Raw genomic sequence first — 13,211 nt, 5'->3', positions numbered from 1 at the left:
TGTCAAAAGTGCACTGTCGGGGATTAAAATTCCCATTTCTGCCAATTTGTGCATGTCCCCACAGTGAGACACCTACCAATCAGCAAGGAATCACCTTTCCTGTAGATAGGTACTAACTTATTTTCACTGAACTCCTTTAAGTACTTGGGGAATATAAGAACATTGGACTAGAGCATACAATAAACAATTTTATGCAGGCAAATAAGTATACACTAAGTGGAATAGCTACTTGAACAGAAGTCTTTAACTTGGATCCCTTTCATCACGGTCAGTCTGATGATAGGAAACACTATACATTTTCTATACTACACGGATTATCCAATTTTAATCTTTGCCACATTTTGTAGCTTCTTTAATTCTGACTTCATTTACTCACTTATGTTCTGGTGATGTGAACTAGGGGCTATCTGTCTGGGCTCAGCTCATTAGCTAAGGCAGCCCCCTTCTGTATCTCTTAGATTACCATCCTATGAATGATATTTGCTACAGACCTGTCAGAGGTTTCGCAGTAATACACGCAGCAGCTGGAGCGGACACAGGCAGAAGAGGGCCCCTGTGCATTCCCTAGCCTGAAGATTGGTGCGGGCCCCAGCAGTTGGGCTCCTACCGATCAATACCTTATCACCTTTCCTATGGATAGGTGATACGTTTCTCACGGGTTTACCGCAACAGAAACAAGCCAGAATACCGCAGCATCTGATTTCTCCTACTCCTGCACTGCTTAGAAGCACTTCACTTCACCTATATTCACTATATTAAATGGTGTAAATTTATTTTAGCAGTGCAGGGGCTAATCTGCTCAGTTGAGAGCTCCTGGAAGCTGTCCTGTGTTAAGGCTCTCAGCTGTGCACTGTTAGCCACTCCCATCTCCTATATATAATGGACCCTGTCTGGTTAGCACTCATTGTCAGAGCTAGCTTATGCTGCATGGCTGGAGGTTGTTGGTGGTAGTTATTGGAGAAAAGTGTTTGGTGGATTTATCTATGATTGTTGCTAGGTTTTGAATGTGTGATAATTCCCTTTCTTCTCTTACTTTGGTTTAACCCCATCCTCCACTCCCTAGTCCATTCCTCTGTTCTATGTGTGTATATATTTGGATGTGTGGTATCTTTTGTTACGGCTGTTCGTAATACCTTGTTATTCTTGCTGGTGTATTATGGTAGACTAATACTCTCCTCTTCCTTGGGTGGGGGAAGGGTACAGACTGAGGGTGGATTCAGGAGCGAAGGCAAGGTACGTGGCCCCAGTGTCTTCACCATCTGAAGTAATCCAGGGAACAGGGCAAGCTAGGGTGCTCCTAGCATTAGGGAAAGGGAAGGAGCCTCTTGTCCCGTGACACCCAACAGCAGAGTTGTGAAAAACGTGTTCTAACCACTTAAATATTTGAATATGAATTGCTGTGGAGGAAAGTCATCATCATCAAGACTACAGGCATTAGTCAAAAAAATACATCTGCTGATTTTGAGTTCTTTGCTCAGTAATGGGAATAAAAAAAAAACAACTTTCTTTTTACTGTCTTCTTTTTTATCAGGTCGACGTAGTTTCCAATTGGTCATGGAATATCTGCCTAATGGAAGTCTGCAGGAATTTCTTCCTAAGAATCAGGATGGGCTTGGGTTCCATCATCTTCTTCTCTATGCATCTCAGATTTGCAAGGTTTGTTCTATAATCACACATATAAACAATTAAATGCTTTTTGTGTACTTCCATGGTGTCATAAACAGCTATTAATTTTATTGCATTATATTGTAAATATTAGGCTAGGAGAGTAAGTAGAATTTAGTGGAGTTGTCCAATACTCAAACCACCCCTTCTCAATCCCTATGTCCCCCCGAGTAAATTAATCACACATCCGACCCAACCTGTGTTCTAACAATAGCAAGTACTTATATGGATACACTGATAGAGAATATTGAGTCTCAAATTGTAGACATGAGAATAAAAAAGCTTGGCGTTTAAAAGGTTGTTCACCACTCAGACAACCTAGTCTTAATCTCCGTTTCCCCCAGTAAAATAATAACACCTTTACTCACCCCTGGTGCTTGAGCCATTCCAGCGGTGTTGGCATTGGCTCTCCCAGAACTCACGTGACATTGTTGTCACGCAATCCCTGCTGACAATCATCTCTGGCTCCACTGCCCAATCCTTCAGACAAAACAGACATCCGGAGGACGTGAGCGAGCAGTGGCAGCTCTAACTTCTGTCAGATGTCTGATTTGTCTGCTAGAATGAAGCCAACGCTGATTTGTGGCAGGGATCGTGTTACATTAGCCCCAGGAGAGCCAGTGCTGACATTACTAAAGTGGAGCCTGCACCAAGAGGCTAGTATAAGGTTGCGCTCTGATAGCCATATGTTCTCTCATGTGAGAGGATTGCGCCAATTATGCTAATGCTACTCTGTCAGAGTTTGAGCCAAGTGTCACCTAAGTGTGATCTTATGCTCTTGCGCGAGAGAATCCCAACACAGGTGTGGGGAAGACGGAGAACTTAATTTCTCCATTATCTCTGTCTGCATAAATGGGACTGCACTTTGGATGACATACAAGTGCAGTCCAATGTTTTACACGCACCCATAGACTTGTATGGGTTTGCATGTTCTGATTATCAGATGCACTCGCAGCACGCTGCGATTGTTTTCTCATGCCAAATCGTCATGAGAAAAAAGCTCTAGTCGGCACTGCCCTAAAGAATGATATTGGGCTAAATGCCATCGGATAAAACATCGGAAACCCTCTGCCATGTTATACGCTTGTGTGAGCGAGCCCTAAGTGTTATTATTCTACAGGGGGGAAATATAGAGATTAAGAAAGGGTTGTCCGAGTACTGGACAACCCCTTTAAATTCTTACGCTTCCAACTTATTTTCTCTCATCTCCGTAATCTGAGACTGAATTTAATTTTCTCCATCAATGTATCCATGCGAGGGCTTGTTATTTTTGGAACTTATGATTTTCCTACATACCTGTAGTATGTAGAACAATCAATCATGGATTCAAACTCCCTGTGGGGACTAAAACAAACTAATGAAAAGGATTAGAGCAAATAAAATAAATTTACATCAACTTTTTCAACCTTAAAAATAAAAAATACCAAAAAATATTCCGTGTCCACAAATCCACAAAAGTTAAATCAAAATATAAAATCATTTAACCCATATAATAAAGCATTAGTCAGTTGCATGGGAGAGGTTACAGCTGCTGCTCACTCGGCACTGAATGGTGACTGAAGCCAAGCCGGCCCACCCCTGTGACTGAAAGCCCGAGGCTGCGAGGGAGCAATAGAGTTCATTCCCTCCAGGCAGCGATCTCTCAGTGTGAATGTTTGGTGGCTTCACAATGCTATTAACCTGCAGACTAGCCCTACATCTGTGGGATAATAGCACACAAACCAATGTTATTCACTGGGGCAGCGCAGATGAGCAATTTTTTTCACTGACTGAATCGAATTGTGAAATAAATTGCATCATGCGCTAGTTTTTTTCCGTATGTCATACTCGCCCATTCAAGTATATATGTGTGGAGATAAACATGGATCCAACACAGAACATCCATATTGCATCTGCTTTATTACAGATACATTGTAATTCTGTAACATAGGAAACTGACTGGACCTGTGAATTATTGCTAACTGTCTCTGCTTTAAAAAAAAACAAAAACAGACGGCATACGGGCAGCCCATGAATGACAAGTGAGAAAAAAATTGAGTTTTCTGGATGAAACTCTGATGATTTAGTAAACGGACGTGTGATCCCTAGCTTAATCTGCAGATTAGTTTGGTTTCCAGCGGTCACCCCCAGCCCCCACACTGATCAATAAGTTATTATCACCCTTTCTATTTCTTAGTTTTCTGCCAAAAAAAGAAGCTTGGTCTTACAGCACCAGCAGAAGCTATGAGATTTCAGAAATCTCATGCACACACTTTTTTCCTTGACTGAATCTAATAAATGCAGTGTTTTTTAAAATCTGCAGCATGTCAATTCTTTCAGCATTTTTTGACCCCCTAGAAAGAAAGTTTCACCCATTGAAAACAAGTTTTTTTAGTGAATAAGCCAAATTTTGTTAAACATATACTGTAGAAAAATCACTCGGAGTCTGCATCAAAAAAGCAGCAAAACTAGCATTTTAAATGGTTTCCTGCCAAGAAAGCTGGTTTTGGCTACAGATAGAAAAAAACTGCAAAATTGCTGTGCATGGACAGAGACTTAAACCTTTTACACCAAACTGAACCCTTAAAATACAAAGCTGAATTGTCGCTCCTTTTCGGAAACAGAAGCCACAACTCTCTGCAGGATCCATTGTGGAAATTACCAGTGGCCAATGGCCACCGTAGGCTTGGATTCATGTCAGTTGGGTTGCGTCATTGTTTCAGGCTTTGCCTAGAGTGAGCTGCTTACATGACTTACTGGCTTTCCATCCATAGAGGGTGCTGGTCTCCATCTTTGCTATGGAGCAACAGAAAGACAGAGGAGATTGCTAAATACAAAGATCTTTCTGGCAGAGGTTCCCTTGCCCGGGAGATCTCCTGGCACATAACACGATGATTAATTTGGGACATTTCCTCATTCCTTTAGCAATGATTATTTAGAACTTATATGTGTTGGCAGATCCCACACCCTTTTATTACCTGGGTTGGGCTGGGTTCAATTATTGTGACAAGGAATTCCTTCTAGCTCAAAGGCTGGGTTCACACAAGTGTATTTTCGGGCAATGTGCTGTCTGTGAAGGAACAGTAGATAGACAGCACTCAAACCAATGTCATTTAATTGTGTACAGCAGATGAGCTAATTTTTTTTTTAACTGACCGAATTTGTGCCTGAAAAAAAATTGCAGCATGCACTAGTTTCTTCCATGTGTTGGCCGATGATTCACCTATTCAAGTCTACGGGTACACAAATAAAAATCAGATCCCATACAGAGCCACAGTATAGCATCTGATTTTTACAAGTACATTGCAATTCTGTAGCATAGGAAACTGTAAATGGCTAATAGCTGCTGCTGTAAAAAAAAACAAAAAAAAAAAACAGATTGCACAGGGATGACAAGTGAGAAAAAAAATTGTCCATGGATAATTTTTTATATATATTTGCATGAACCTGGCCAAATGATATGGTTTTGGTTCACATGTGGTTAAAAACTGATCTAATTTTACATGGTATTTAAGTCTCGTACCTAAAATTCAGTTTGTTTGTTTTTTTAAATGGAAGATTACAGGGATTGTTATAATAGATGCATAATACAAAATATGTTCCATAAACATAAGACAATGTTAAATATTTCCCCCTAAAGCGAATAGTGAACTACATAAAAATAAAATAAACTATCCCATGAGCAAAGCACATGCCAATGTGCCATATACTTCTAAGATTCTTGTGACTGTGAGCAGCAGGCAGTTTAGAAGGCGGCCCCCCAGCACCTGATGAATCACGCGACATGTCACCTGATACCTTTGATAGAGCATATGATAGGTAATGTGATTAACACACAGGTGCTCTGGTGCATATCTACAGATGCAAAACATTTGAGACAAAATACTCATTTTTTCCCCTTATGTACATACCATAACGCTGTACATAATACAACATGGGTTGGACCATGACTGTTGCAGAGGACCCAACAAATAGGCTAAATTTTATTCTACTCAAAATATTAACTACAATTCAATTATTATTTTATATTAATATTACTTGTATCACTTGATATTGAGCAGAATAAAGTATGCTGACATCCCCTTATACACCATATGAGCCCACACACAGTGAATCTACATACAGTATGAGCCCCCACATAGCCCCTTTATACAGTGTGAGCCCTTGCATAGCCCCTAATATACAGTATAACACCCACATAGCCCCTATATGCAGCATGTTCCCTCACATAGCCTCCTATACACAGAGTGTGCCCCATCATAGCCTCCTATATACAGCATGAGCCCCAAATAGCCTCCTATACACAGTATGAGCCCTACATAGCCTCCTATACACAGTATGAGCCCCGCATAACCCCCTATATACATTATGAGCCCCACATACCCTCCTATACACAGTATGAGCCCCACACAGCCTCGTATACACAGTTTGAGCCTTCTATATACTGGCACACATATATATACTAGATGGTGGCCCGCATCGGGTATTCTAGAATATGTATGTAGTTTATTTATGAAGTTTTCAGAATAATGCAATTTATACACAGGATTCGGCCAGCCGGCCGCAACCAATTATCGAAGTGTGGTTCAAATTCAGCGCCAATTCGCGGGCGGACTGTGACTGTCGCTGATTGTTGGCGGCCGGGCGTGACCAATCAGTGAAGCCAGGGCCGGCTCCAGGTTTTTGAGGGCCCCGGGCGAAAGAGTCTCAGTGGGCCTCCCCCCTTTTAACACATACCACGATTCATGATGCACAGATACAGCAGAGAAATATAGCACTGCTGAGTAGCATATAACACAGCCAACGTAGTATATAACACAGCCACGTAGTATATAGCACAGCCACGTAGTATATTGCCCAGCCATGTAGTACATAGCACAGCCACGTCGTATATTGCCCAGCCACGTAGTATATAGCACAGCCCACATAGTAAATAGCATAGACACGTAGTATATTGCCCAGCCACGTAGTATATTGCCCAGCCACATAGTATATAGCACAGACACATAGTGTATAGCACAGACACATAGTATATTGCCCAGCCACGTAATATATTGCACAGCCACATAATATATTGCTCAGCCACATAGTATATAGCACAGCCACGTAGTATATAGCACAGAGACGTAGTGTATAACACTGCCCATGCAGTATATAACCCAGGCCACGTAGTATAGAGTACAGCAATGTAGTATATTGCCCAGCCACGTAATATATACCACAGCCACGTAGTATATAGCACAGCCCACATAGTATATAGCACAGAGATGTAGTATATAACACAGCCCACACAGTATCTAACACAGCCCACATAGTATATAGCAATGTATGCACCATATCCCTGTTTAAAAAAAGAATAAAAATAAAAAATAGTTATATACTCACCTTCCGTCGGCCCCCGGATCCAGCCCAGGCATTTATTGATGCTCCTTGCGATGCTCCGGTCCCAAGAGTGCATTGCGGTCTCGCGAGATGATGACGTAGCGGTCTGCAATGCATGGACCGGACCGGAGCGAGGAGCGGGAAAGGCACCGGAAGGGGAGTATATAATGATTTATTTTTTTTTATTATTATTTTTAACATTAGATCTTTTTACTATTGATGCTGCACAGGCAGCATTTATTATTTTTAACATTAGAACTTTTTACTATTGATGCTGCATAGGCAGCATCAATAGTAAAAGTTGGTCACACAGGGTTAATAGCAGTGTTAACGGACATAACGCGGTCCGTTAACGCTGCCATTAATCCTGTGTGAGTGCTGACTGGAGGGGAGTATGGAGCGGGCACTGATGGCAGGGGAGTAGGGAGCGGCCATTTCGCGGCCGCACTGTGCCCGTCGCTGATTGGTCGTGGCCGTTTGATCGCGACCAATCAGCGACTTGGGATTTCCATGACAGACAGACAGAAAAACAGACAGACAGAAAGATGGAAGTGACCCTTAGACAATTATATAGTAGATATATATACAGTATATACAGTATACAGTGTATATATATATATATATCTACTATATAATTGTCTAATCTAATGTTGTTTAATCTGCTGGCATGACAAGGGGAAGTTGCAGATGGCAGAACACCTCTCCTTTTGAAATGTGGTATTGCATTGTGCCTATTCAAATGAATGGGTTAACTATGTGGTAAATGATTTTCTTTAGGGAAATAATCTGTTCTATCCAAAGTGTCACTCCCTTTTTCATGGAAACCTATCACATGCCGGATTACTCTCTGTTCTTACTTTATCTCTGTCTCGCATATCTTGTTTCTCCAATGTTTATTACACTTATTTTCTATTTGGACAGTACATCCTTTTCTTTTGCAAAGTCAATGTTATTAGAACACCATAAATTACCATTACCACAGATTTCAAGATATGTATTGTGCAGGGGCATACATAGAAATCATGGTGCACCATAGCAAAAGTACTAATTGGACCCATTAATTCCTTAAAAATAAAGATACTCGGTGTAGTAGGCAAGGTCACGTTGCATATCCCCAGTCACAGAAGAGTATATCTCCCAACTTTTAAGGATAGGAAGAGAGACATTTATTGAGGCACATACACAAAAATAGTGCCATATTGAAGCCACTTAGTGTTCTCACCCACTATGATACTCCATCCATGGCTCCATAGAGAAAAATGCCTTTCACATACAACATGACAACCCCACAGTGAACATCTCCACACAGTTTTCCTCCAATACCATCCACATGTACAGTATGATGACCCCATAGTGCCCCGCAGTAGGCATAATCTGGTGCATGGTCTGCAATTATTAGCAGTACACTTCTAGTAGGGTGTCATGCTTCTGACTAGTAGAACTTTACTGGAACTTATTTATAATATACTTCTACTTTTATTGTGTATTTAGTCACCAATTTCCTTATATTATCTATTTTACAGGGTATGTTATACCTAGGATCTCAAAGATACCTTCATCGAGACTTAGCTAGTAGGAATATTCTTGTAGAAAGTCCAAGCCATGTGAAAATTGGAGACTTTGGCCTGACAAAAATCCTGCCACAAGATAAAGAATACTATGTAGTCAGAGAACAAGGACAAAGTCCTATCTTCTGGTAAGTGGATGTTAAAGGAATAATCCAACCGTAATAAATATTGTTTTTCCACTGGATAGAAGTTAAATGTGAGACTGTTTGGGGCTTGAACATTGTTACCATCAACAATCTCCAGAGCATTGAATCCGGTGGCCAATTCAAAGTTATTGACAATGGCACTGATGTAAGAGCTGAGCAATGATTTTGGATATCCTGTGCTGAGATCATTGTGTAGGGAAGAGGTGAACTTTGACCATGTTTCATGCAAATGCTGTGATTGTGTATAATATACTTTCAAGTTTGATATTAACTGTCATTATAAATCTGGACAGTGAGATGACTGCTGTGAAATGATCTGACAAATCTGGAACTGTCAACCTATTTTCATACTCAATGAATCATGTGAAAACTGTAAGATTTCAGGATTTCTTTTCATATAAGTCATAATATGGGAAATTTGAAAAAAAACTCCAAGTAGTAAATTAAAATATTTAACCTAAAAGCGTAATTTAACATTGTCATATTCTGATGATACATTTAAGGGCCTTCCCGCAGCTTGTCTACCTCTTCTGATTGAAGCAAGAATGCACAATAAGCCGAGCTGATTGTAAAATGTTTATCGCAAGTTCGTGGGAGGTAGTTGTGGGCCGAACAATATATCAGCAGGAAATAATAAACATCAATAAATAATAAGTCTTAGGCCTCATTTACAGGTCTGTATTTGAACAAGTACGTGAAAAATTTATACCGGTGTCACCAGTGTTTCTCAAGGCAAGCAATGAATAGCCAGGTCTTTGCTTGCGTTGAGAAACACGTGATGGTGTCTCCGCGGCTTTTCTACATGCATTTGTATATTTCCCATAAGGGATGGGGGCAGTGTTCTGGATCACTGCGTTGAGAAACTCGTGATGGTGTCTCCGTGGTGTTGGATGTTTTGATCTCCATGAGGTCATTCATCCTTACGTTTATAGCCTTTTCACTAGGCACTGCTCCTAATAGCCAGTTTCCTACTCCACACTGATGAGGGGCAAATACCCCGAAACAGCTGTCTGTGGATGGATACCATGTTTTGGCATAGGTGGTTTTCCTTTATTGGATGCTGCCCTTCCCGTGGTTGTTCCTTCCCGGTGAAAGACCTGGCTGTTCATTGCTTGCGTTGAGAAACACGTGATGGTGTCTCTGCGGCTTTTCTACATGTCTTTGTCATGTGCCATCCTTGTGTCCACTTTTACCATCAGCGTGTCATTCATGTGACTGTCATTACCATCAGTGTGCCATCCGTATGATCGTCATTACTAGGGTTGAGTGAAACGGGTCGGCCATTTTCAGAAGTCGCCGACTTTTGGCAAAGTCGGGTTTCATGAAACCCGACCAGACCCCTGTGTGGGGTCGGCCATGAGGTCGGCGATCTTCTGAATCTGGTATCGGAATTCCGATACCGAGTTCCGATATGTTTGCGATATCGGAAATCGGTATCGGAATCCACATTTAAGTGTAAAATAAAGAATTAAAATAAAAAATATTGATATACTCCCCTTTCCGGAGGCCCCTGGACATCGCCACTGGTAACCAGCAGCCTTCTTTGCTTAAAATGAGCGCGTTCAGGGCCTTCCATGACGTCACGGCTTCTGATTGGTCGCGGCTGCCCATGTGACCGCCACGCGACCAATCACAAGCCGTGACGTAATTCTCAGGTCCTAAATTCCTAATTCTAGGAATTTAGGACCTGAGAATTACGTCACGGCTTGTGATTGGTCGCGTGGTGGTCACATGGGCAGCCGCGACCAATCACAAGCCGTGACGTCATCTAAGGCCCTGAACGCGCTCATTCTTAAGAAGGAAGGCTGCCGGAAAGAAGCAGGGGGCGTCCGAGGGTGAGTATATACCTAATAGGAATATACTCACCCTCGGCTTCTTTCCGGCAGCCTTCCTTCCGTCATGGAAGGCCCTGAACGCGCTCATTTTAAGCAAAGAAGGCTGCCGGTTACCAGCGGTAAGGTCCAGGCTGCGTCGGAGAGGTGAGTATATCAATATTTTTTATTTTAATTCTTTATTTTACACATTAATATGGATCCCAGGGCCTGAAGGAGAGTTTCCTCTCCTTCAGACCCTGGGAACCATAGTATCCCATTGCACTGCATTGGGTTTCGTGTTTCGGCCGACCCCGACCCCGACTTTTTTATAGGATCGGCCGATTTCACTCGACCCGACTTTTGAGAAAGTCGGGTTTCGTGAAACCCGACCCGATCCTATAAAAATAAAAGTCGCTCAACCCTAGTCATTACCATTAGTGTAGCTCTTATTCATTCTCTTGTAGACTATTGTAACTCTCTACTAATCAGTCTCCCTCTTATTAAACCCTCCCCTCTCCAATCTGTATTGAATGCTGCAGCCAGGATCATATTCCTTACCAACCGTTAAACCGATGCCTCTACCCTGTGCCAGTCATTCCACTGGTTACCCATCCACTCCAGTTAAATTTAAACTTATCACTCTCACCCACAAAACGCTCCACGGTTCAGCACCACCCTACATCTCCTCCCTTGTCTCAGTCTACCACCCTTCCCATGCCCTCCGTTTTGCTAATGACCTAAGATTAACCACCTCACTAATCCAAAACTTCCACTCCGGTCTTCAAGACTTTTCGCATGCTGCGCCAATTCTTTGACATGCACTACACAGGACAATTCGATTAATCCCCAATACCCACAGTTTTAAGTGTGCCCTAAAAATGCATTTCTTTAGACTGGCCTACTGCCTCAACATATTTATCTAACTATCCCTGTGTTTCACATTAAAAAAGTTCTTCATAACCCATCTGTTCTCATACTCTTCATGCATTTAATATCCCTCTGTGTCTGTACCTTTACATATACTGGTTGGTTACCAGTTCATGTCGCCTTACGTGAACACCCCTTTTATTACATTAATGGCTGGACTGTACAATGAAAGCAATTGTTACCATACACCTTTCGTGTCTCCCCTATTTTCTAATAGATTGTAAGCTTGGAGCAGGGCCCTCACTCCTCTTGGTCTCTATTGTTTTATGTGATTACAGAATAATAATGTCTTTATTGTTTGTATAAGCCCCTCTAAAATGTAGAGTGCTGTGTAATATGTTGGCGCTATAGAAATAAAATTATTATTATACATGTGTCCATCATTACCATCAGTGTGCCATCCTTGTGTCAGGTTTTACCATCAGTGTGTCACCCATGTGTCCGTCTTTACAATCATTGTGTCTTCCATGTGTCCGTCTTTATCATCAGCGCGGCTTCAGTGTGTCAGTCTTTAACATCAGTGAGTGTCCGTCATTATCATCAGTGTGTCATCTGTGTGTCCGTCTTTACCATTAGTATGTCTTCTGTGTCCGTCTTTACCATCAGTGCTTCATCCGTGTGTCCGTCTTTACCGTCAGTGCTTCATCCGTGTGTCCATCGTTACCATCAGTATTTCATCCGTATGTCCGTCATAACCATCAGTGCGTCATCCGTGTGTCCGTCATTACCATCAGTGTGTCACCTGTGTGTCTTTCATCACCATCAGTGTGTCATCCTTGTGTCCGTCTTTACCATCAAAGCGTCTTCCGTGTGTCCGTCTTTACCATCAGTGCTTCATCCGTGTGTCCATCTTTACCATCAGTGCTTCATCCGTGTGTCCATTGTTACCATCAGTATTTCATCCGTATGTCCGTCATAACCATCAGTGCGTCATCCGTGTGTCCGTCATTACCATCAGTGTGTCAACTGTGTGTCTTTCATCGCCATCAGTGTGTCATCTTTGTGTCCGTCTTTACCATCAAAGCGTCTTCCGTGTGTCCGTCTTTACCATCAGTGCTTCATCCGTGTGTCCATCTTTACCATCAGTGCTTCATCCGTGTGTCCATTGTTACCATCAGTATTTCATCCGTATGTCCATCATAACCATCAGTGCGTCATCCGTGTGTCCGTCATTACCATCAGTGTGTCAACTGTGTGTCTTTCATCACCATCAGTGTGTCATCCTTGTGACCGTCTTTACCATCAAAGTGTCTTCCGTGTGTCCGTCTTTACATCAGTGCTTCATCCATGTGTCCATCTTTAACATCAGTGCTTCATCCGTGTGTCCGTCTTTACCATCAGTGTGCCATCTGTGGGTACGTCATTACCATCCTTATGTCTGGTTTTACCATCAATGCGTCATCCGTATGTATGTCTATCATCAGTGCTTCATCCGTGTGTCCAGCATAACCATCAGTGCGTCATTCTTGTGTCCGTCTTTACCATCCTTGTGTCCGGTTTTACCATCAATGCATCATCCGTGAGTATTTCTTTATCATCAGTGCTTCATCCATGTGTCCATCTTTACCATCGGTGCGTCATCCGTGTGTACGTCTTTATCATCAGTGTGTTTTCTGTGTGTCCGTCATCAGCATCGGACTGGAGCACCTTGGGCCCACCAGAGAAAATCATCCTTGGGGCCCATTATGTAGCTACATAGAAATAAATTCAAGACCACCAATCGTGTGACA

The 13,211-nt window shown here is 42.1% G+C and overlaps 1 protein-coding gene across 1 annotated transcript in view; it reads left to right on the top strand.

The window, feature by feature from the left end:
• JAK3 (Janus kinase 3) overlaps nt 1-13,211 on the top strand; it is a 712,213-nt gene that overhangs the window by 611,170 nt on the left and 87,832 nt on the right. Inside the window, exons 20-21 of the mRNA XM_077253311.1 lie at nt 1,532-1,656; nt 8,550-8,722. Of these exons, the coding sequence (XP_077109426.1) occupies nt 1,532-1,656; nt 8,550-8,722 (298 nt within the window). The remainder of the gene's footprint in view (nt 1-1,531; nt 1,657-8,549; nt 8,723-13,211) is intronic.

This window comes from Ranitomeya variabilis, chromosome 1, assembly GCF_051348905.1.
Source record: "Ranitomeya variabilis isolate aRanVar5 chromosome 1, aRanVar5.hap1, whole genome shotgun sequence".
Taxonomy (NCBI): Eukaryota; Metazoa; Chordata; class Amphibia; order Anura; family Dendrobatidae; genus Ranitomeya; species Ranitomeya variabilis.
Note: the sequence above shows the minus strand (reverse complement) of the source record. Positions and strands in the feature narration are given on the sequence as shown.